Source organism: Chrysochloris asiatica, unplaced genomic scaffold (assembly GCF_000296735.1).
Source record: "Chrysochloris asiatica unplaced genomic scaffold, ChrAsi1.0 scaffold00056, whole genome shotgun sequence".
Classification (NCBI taxonomy): Eukaryota; Metazoa; Chordata; class Mammalia; order Afrosoricida; family Chrysochloridae; genus Chrysochloris; species Chrysochloris asiatica.
This window is the reverse complement of record NW_006408574.1, coordinates 453,890-461,960: the sequence shown is the minus strand read 5'-3', so window position 1 is coordinate 461,960 and position 8,071 is coordinate 453,890. Positions and strand designations below refer to the sequence as shown.

Here is an 8,071-nt window from a genome sequence, read left to right as displayed (position 1 = left end):
TAGGAACTGACCATAGCTGGTCACCGGGAGAGCAGGGTCTGGGCTGGAGGTGGATGAGGGTGTAGGAACTGACCATAGCTGGTCACCGGGAGAGCGTGGGGGGAAAGAAGGAATCGCCCCATTCCTGCTGCCTGTGTGAATGTGCTCTGCCAGGCCAACCTCTCAAAGGTTGAAGATGGTTGCACCCCATGTAGCTGGCTGTTCATCAGTCAGTTCTCCCTCTCTCGCTGTCCCTGCTCAGCTTCTCCTCCCAGCAGGCACTCAGTCCACTTCTCTGACCTTTCCTCTGAAGCGCAGGGTTTCAGGATTTTCATCTGTTTCTGTTTCATCTCGTGTTTCGAATCTTTGGTGTAGAGGGCCTTGTAGTGCATCTGTCTAGTTCGCCATCTTGCTGGAAGCCCTCTTCCACTTTGTCTCCTGATTGGGGTGAACTCAACAGTCTCTAGAGATGTACTTATGGGGTCACGTGAGGTGTGTCTGTGTGCGCCTGTGAATCTGGAGACACTTGCTTGCTGCTCCCTTCGTGCACACTGGTGTCCTGGGCAGCGTTGTCTGGGCCTGCAGGGGGCTGTAAAAGCTGCAGACTGTGCTGTGAAGAATCCCTGAATATTCTTTACCTGCTTTACCACGTGTTTGCCCCCATACCTTGTGTGTAGCTTTATTTCTGAATCCCCCGTGTCACTATGTTCCTTGACAGTAACCGTGTAATTTTTCAACAGCAAGGCCATGCTCTTAGAGAGCTACAGCAAGCTATCCACGTCAGGAGATTACCTGTTTGTTTGGGTTTTTTAAATAATATTTTACTATGCTTTTGCTGAAGGTTTGCCCCACAGTTTTGGTTCTCCTTCAGCGTTTATACTCAGTTTTGATTTACATTGGTGCTATAGTAGACGGGTGAGAACTTTCTCCTGTTTCCATTCTACTTGTGTGGTCTCCATTCATCTAGCTCCTTTGCCCACTTGTAGTCGCATCTTTCTTTAAAAAAGTGGTTGTTGCCCATTGAGTCTCATGTAGGTGATTTTCAGTAAAGTCCAGTTCTTTGGGGTGGTAGTGATGAATTTTTGAGCTAGTTTGTTATTTAGCTAGGAGGTGGTCTTCAAAGGCAATTCTGGTCCAAGACTTGAAGAGTATGTCAGGGCTGTGGTCTCACCCAGTCCAGTGAGGCCACATGTTGTTGTTGGAGAAATTTGAGCCTCTGGTGCGGTTTTCTCTCCTGCTGTTCCCTGTTGATTGGAAACCACTGGGTGTGGGAGGCCGGCACCTTCCCGGCCTGGTGTCTGGTGAGGCTGTGGTATGTGCCCATGATGTGTCCTTGGGAATGACCTTTGACGTAGGCCTGGTCTCAGCTGTAGACTGTGTGCAGTTATTGCCAGGTGACCTGTTATTTGACCGTTGCTGCATCCTCCCAGCCACATACAGCAGGACAATGGCGTTGGCCCAGGATCCAGCCCAGCCTCATACTGTGCATTTTGTGGTCGCATCTCGTGTGTGTCCTTCCACCTGTGACATCTCCTAGCCTTGTCTGTCTTGTCTTTGCACTTTGGAAGTTGCAGGCCAGTGTTTTGTAGACCATTTCAAGCTGCTGGTCCCGTGTTTTCACCTGAAGACTGTCACTGGGTGACACATGTCGTTGCTGCACCCTCAATGACAAGTCCCTGTGGTCGGGATGCCCTCAGTGCCTCTCCTGTGTGGAGGAGTGGCTGATGGTGTCTGGTCCGTACTTCACTTTCACAACACGGAAGGTTCTAGTACACATTGGCTTTTATGCTGGTGATTCTGTCATTCATTCTGTCTTTAGTTTTATTCAGTTGAACTTGTCAGGTCTATGAGACCCTCTCCTCCCCATACTGGGGGGTGTTTCTGGGCAGCAGCCTCCTGTGGGTCTCCATGCAACACCCACCCTACATGTGCCCCTGCTCTCTCTGAACACCACACCCCTTCCCTAGCACTCTGGCTGAAAGGAGGAATCTGGCCAGCAGCGAGCAGATGTGGCGAAAACAAGCGAGATGTAGTGTGCATGGTTTAAAGCTGGCTTCTAGGGCATGCTACCTGAAATGTAGAGCACTTCCCCCAATGAAGTTGTGAGAGAAATTGTCTCCTCAGCTCAGCCCTGTGTCCTCGGCTGCACCCCGGAGTGTGTGCTCAGACCTGCAGTGACATCCACTCAGCAAGGCTCCTCGTAGCTGCCCCCCCAGACTCTCTGCCCTTTAAGTAGGGGTCTACTTCTATACACCCCATCAAAGGGGAAGTGCTTTGTTCAGAATGAGGCCCACAGCTCCTGGGCGCCCCTCATGGGTTCCTCCCACTGACGCTGGTCACCCTAGGACTTGCCCCTTCACCTGGTGTCCCATCGGGATGCGCCGGTCCTGCCACCCGAGCTTCCATGTACTGCGTCCCCTGTCCTCAGAGAGCTCTGAGTGGTGTGGGCCCTGCAGTCCCTGCCCTGTACGGTTCAGTGTTATGTGTGTACGTTTATTTTGCGTTCTCTGTTGCCTATCAGAAACAAAGTAAGAAACACACACAAACCGATGCATTGTGGTTGCCCTGAAATGTGATGGGTCTAATGGGATGGCATTTACTGGTGATTCTAGTAATGAGATTATGTGAACTGTCACCTGCTTTTAAACACATTTGAATGGTGTTTCTTTTCCTTTCTTGTCTCCTTTTGACTTTTTTTTTTTTTTAGCTTGCTTGCCTTTTGTTTTAGCAGCTGCAGTGTCTCGGAAGAAAAAACGAAGAATGGGAACCTATAGCCTGGTTCCTAAGAAAAAGACCAAAGTATTAAAACAGAGGACGATGATTGAGATGTTTAAGAGTCTAACTCATTCCGCTGTGGGTTCCAAGGTAAGGTCAACGACTCCATTATTTGTCGTGTGTGCTTGGAAATGCGCTCTGTACCCAGCAGCCGTCTGGCGCAAAGAGCACGTGTGAGGTCAGCAGTAACGTGGACGACTGTCATCCCCGTCGTGTGAGGTCATGAGTAACTTGGATGACCTTAGTTCCTCTCCTTATGATGTCATCAATAACTTGGATGGCTTTAGTTCCTATCCTGTGAGGCCATCAGTAACGTGGACGACTGTCATCCCCGTCGTGTGAGGTCATGAGTAACTTAGATGGCCTTAGTCCCTATCCTGTAAGGTCATCAATAACTTAAGGATCTCAACCCTTATGGAAGGAACCTGAACTCCAGAGCCTTGGTGTCCGGGTGGGTCATTGGCGCCCTGGCTGGTCCTCTTTGCTTGCTTCCTTCCTCGCAGAGTCCTTAGCCCATGTGGTGGGGGCTTGGGCTGCAGCTCTGCTTGCAGACAAGGTCAGGTCATGCTGCTCAGGGCTCTGCTTGTGTGTCCAGGGTGAGAAGGACCTGGGTGACAGCGCCCTGCATGTGAATGGAGAGAGTCTGGAGATGGACTCGGACTCGGACGACTCCGAGGAGCTGGACGAGGATGAAGAGCACGGGGCCGAGCAGGCAGCGGCATTCCCCACAGAGGACAGCCGGACTTCCAAGGAGAGCATGTCGGAGACGGAGCGGGCCCCGAAGGTAGGACGGGACTGTTTGGGAAGAAAACAGGTGCTTTTGTACTGTCTTTCTCTGGAATGACCGGATGAGTTTCTCTTCCTCAGAGAAGCGTCTTGTCTCCGCAGACAGTGCGCAGTGAAGCCTCTTGAGCTTTTTCTTCTATGCTCTAGGCTGACGTGGCTAGGCGTGCTCACAACAGTGTCAGACTGGTCACTGATTGGTCACTGTGTCCAGTAGCTGCTGCTTGTGCCTGACCTTTGCTTGTCTTCGCTCCTTCATTGCAGTGCTCCCCACAGGGTGGCAGCTACCATAATTCTGCAGTGGGTTGCCAAGGGCTAGTGTGTGTCCAGCATGACCGTAATCCTATTGGACTGTGGCTTGCTCATCAACTGGGTGGGGCATCTGTGTGGCTCAGACCCTGTCCTCAGGGACAAGCTCCAGGGCTTGTAATGGCAGTGTCCCTGTCACGGTAGGAGAGTCCCTGCCACTGGCCGGCCTCAGGGACTGTGCAGGTGCTGCTTGGCTTGGGGCTCGGCTGTGTGTGTCAAGGTGTCAGAAAGGGGCCAAGTGCAGTGGACGGTAGTTCACCCTGGCCTCTCCCGGCGCTCCTTCTTTCCCCAGACCGACCTGCCCTCTCCAACCTCTTCACCAATTCTAACACTGCCTGTCCTCCCGTGATACTTTCTACTTCTCTGCTTGGTTTACTAATTGGTTCCAGTGACCACACAGAACTCAGACCGAGACTCACAGTTAAACAGTGTGTTAGGGAAGCAACAGGGTACAACTTGGGACCAGAAAGCATGTGAGCAAAGTCTCCCATCTTTAGTGCAGGACAGGGACAGTGAGGATGGACGGCTCTTCCTCTTGCCCGAGCCATCTGTCACCACTGACTTTGCCCCAGGGTCCCTTCTTGTTGTCTTCAGTGTTACAGCCCCTGGACCCATGTTACAGTCCTCTTGAGGGAGCTTCTTGACCTTCTTTCTCTCTCTTCTCATCTTTTCTCCTCCTCCTTGCTTGCTCTCTTACCACTTCTTTCTGTCTGAAAAACCTTTGTGGAATTGATTGCATATGTATACACAATTTCTTTTCAAATTCAAGGCATGGCCCCTTCCAGCAGGGACCACAAACGAACCTATTAATTCCCTTTCAGCAGAGCACGAACACTTTTGCGTAGTAGGCTATAATCAGTCATTTTATTTGCATAATCTGTGGACCCCTCTACGTAAGGTGCCTACAGTCACAGGGCTCCCTGCAGCCCAGGTCCAGACAAAAAGTATCAAACCATCAGGTTGCTTTCAGCTTACCCAGGAAATAATCAACTGGGACATAAGTTAGCAAACCCTGTGAGAGAGACAACAGCGCTTTGGGGGAACCTGTTTTTCCATAGAACCAAGACGAGAGAACCCGGGCAAAGGCCACCAGAGAGACTCATTTCAGTCTCATACATTCTCACTGGGGGCCCCGGGTCCCAAAGGTGCTTGACAATAGACCCAAGTACTCAGAAAGTCTCATTTCTGAGTAGAATGTGTATGTCTGAGTGGACTTTGAGTTTGGGGCCTGCGTTTGTGTTCTTTTCATTCTTCATGGGGCACAGTAGAAGTAATCCTTTGGACAAGGGGTGGCACCAATGGAGTTGAGAATCAGGTTGACCAAAGATTTGTAATTTCAGTACTCAAATGTAGTGATTTTTTGTCAAGAAGACATTTGACCGTATTTATTTAAGATGGGCCATTACATTTAATGTTATTCTTAAATGTTGGCAGGCAGATGCGTTCCTGGTGAGCTGGGTCAAGTATTGGCATGTTTGGACAGGTTGGATTTTACTTTGGAGCGCTGCACACCTTTGCCTCGCTTCGTCTGCTGCTGCTCAGGGCGTTGGCCTCCCCAGTATGTCAAGTATCTAATGCTTTCCAGAGTTAGGAAGAGGTCTTCACTTGGTTTTGCTTCAATTTCGAACTCATTTTTAGCCAGTTATGTCCATTCTGCTATTTAGTGGCGTCCTAGTTAACACTGTAAGATAAACACTGGACTGCTAACTACCAGGGTGGTGATTCAAACCCACCAGCTGCTCCTCAAAACCCTATACAGGGTTGCAGTGAGTTGGAACCTACACACAGCACTTCACAACAACTACAAATACGCAGAAGGTGGTGATTGGCTGAGATTTACAGAGTTGCTAGTTGATCGATTGACCATAACTCGCCAGGGAGTTAGTTTCCCCTTGGGTTTAGACCAAGCAAGGTTCTGGAAAAGTACAAAGTATGGTGGTGGTGGTTGTTAAGTGCCATCGAGTTGGTTCCGACCCATAGTGACCCTGTACGGTGTTTCTGAGGTGTGACTGGTGAGCTTGAACCACCACTAACTTTGCAGTTCCAACCGCTTTGCAATCTAGTGCATTAACCCACGGCGCCACACCAGGACCCCCCAAAGTATGTAAGGGTTTAGAAAAAAGTCTCTTCTGAGGACGAGTTGAGGAGGCCTATTCTGAGATCAGCTGACCACCTAAATCCGGTCTTCAAGGTCAGTAAAGCTGAAACAGTTCATAAGAAATGGTAAGGGAGCAGTGTTGGAGTGAGAGCTGCATTATCCTCAGGATTCTGTTACAGTATGAATGTTCATTGAAAGAATAAAAGAATTTTAAGTGAAAATACTGAGTATTCTTCTGCTCAAGTGGAAACAAAGGGTTTATAGCTACAGGAAAGTGCGAAGCAGGCCTCGTGCAGTAGGTTCTTCTAAATGAAGTCTCTACCCACAACTTGGTCTCTCTAATGCCCCCTGTGAGCAAGGTGAGCAGACCCGGTTTCTTCTGTGGAGCTGCTCCTATCTAGGGCAGAGCTAATGCTGAAAGGAAAGCGACCGGTTGTGTTGAGTGACAGAAAAGTAGAAAGGAAGTCACTTAAGATAAGAGATTTCTAGATGCCTTTGTCACGTTACGAGTCCTAGTTATCCAAAAGTGAATTGGTGACCAATACCCAAGTTAGGCATTTCAAGGGAATTGCAAAATTATTTTAAAACACCATTTGTAAGTTTCTTATCTTTCAAGCACTAACATAATCCCCTTGTCCAGGGAATCCTGGATGGTATTGGGAATGGTAACTCTAATCAAGTTTAAGAGTTTGACTTACCAGCCAGTCCTGCCTGTCCCGTAGAGCTGTTCCCAGGGGGACGCAGGGAGGCCAGGCCCGGGCTCCGCCCCTCATCTGCTCCCTTGATTTTCAGCCCAGACTTCCTGCTTTGCCTCTCATGTCAACAGCTGCGTGGGCTCCATGATACCGATTTGACCGTTTCCCTGTTGATAGGAGCAGCTTGCTGAGTGCACTCGTGTGGTTGTGCATTGTGATTGCTTGTGGACTTTAGTAAAGTCTCGGTGGATGACTCCCAGCCTGTAGTGTGACGTGCTGGGGCCAGCTACTCTGGAACCGCGTGCTTTACATAAAACGAGCCCACCAGGGATGCCTTAGAGGATAGGTCAAGGGCTCTGGCCTCCAAAAGCTCACAGCGGCGCGAACGCTTCCGGGAGCAATTCTTTCTCCTTGGCACACCTGGGGCTCCTCGTGGGTCGGAATCAGCTCAGCAGCAGTAGGTGCTGGCTCAGAACCACCCATGGTTTCCCAAAGGTCACAGCCTCCTGCTCTTAGCACATGGAGTCCCATGAGTCAAATCCGCTTAGCAGCAGCAGGTTTGAACTTTAAACAAACTTTGCCATGTTTTCTGAGTCGTGCGTCTTTTAAAACCAGAGCCCCAGGGGTTTTGTGAGCTTGGAAGTGGCTCGGTTGACTTTTCTGCAGGTCGCCAGTGTTTGTCTAGGTTCACGTGTCTCTTGGTCTTCTTTTGTCCCAGTAACCCGACATCTAAACAGAGTCCACAGACACTTTATCACTTCTGCATTCTTGTCCTAATGAGGGCACACACAACCTTTTTTCCTGGTGATGGTGACTCAGTCAATGCGGACCTACTCTTTTTTTATACTCCTTTGGTTTCATACGTCACGTGTGACTATTTGATTCATAGAAAATTTAGTTTATTAAGAAATGTGAGGCGGTTGTTAGGGACCTTCCAGTCGGCCGTACTCACTGCTGCCCTGTTGACAATGTCACGAAGCACTGCTGGGCCCCGCACGAGCCTCTGCTGTAGTCCATCCATGTGGGTGAATCCTACGGAATGTAAATTGTACCTCAGTAAAGCTTCTGAAGGCGTCCTGGTGTGTGCTGTAGGATAAGCACTGGACTGCTAACCACAAGGTCGGCGGCTCAAACCTACCAGCCACTCCTTGGCAGGGTGAAAACAACTTGATGGCACTTTAACAACAAGGCTTTTCGAGGGGTCCCTGGTGGTTTCATGGTTACACACTTGGCTTGACTGAAAGGCCAGTAATTTGAACCTACCAACCAGCCACTCTGAGGGAAAACATGAGGCAGTGTCCTGCCATAGAGATTGCCATCTTTGTTTCATTTTAAAGTTCTCCAACCCTTCCATCCCTGGAAACTATCATAGAATGTTTTTGTTAGCATAAACTCCTTTTCTTAACTTTTTACTATAGTGGTCTCAGACAAT

General features: G+C 49.5%; 1 protein-coding gene across 1 annotated transcript in view; it reads left to right on the top strand.

The window, feature by feature from the left end:
- The window catches only part of EHMT1 (euchromatic histone-lysine N-methyltransferase 1), a 67,947-nt gene that overhangs the window by 9,366 nt on the left and 50,510 nt on the right, over positions 1 to 8,071 (top strand). Inside the window, exons 3-4 of the mRNA XM_006863648.1 lie at positions 2,687 to 2,844; positions 3,350 to 3,538. Of these exons, the coding sequence (XP_006863710.1) occupies positions 2,687 to 2,844; positions 3,350 to 3,538 (347 nt within the window). The remainder of the gene's footprint in view (positions 1 to 2,686; positions 2,845 to 3,349; positions 3,539 to 8,071) is intronic.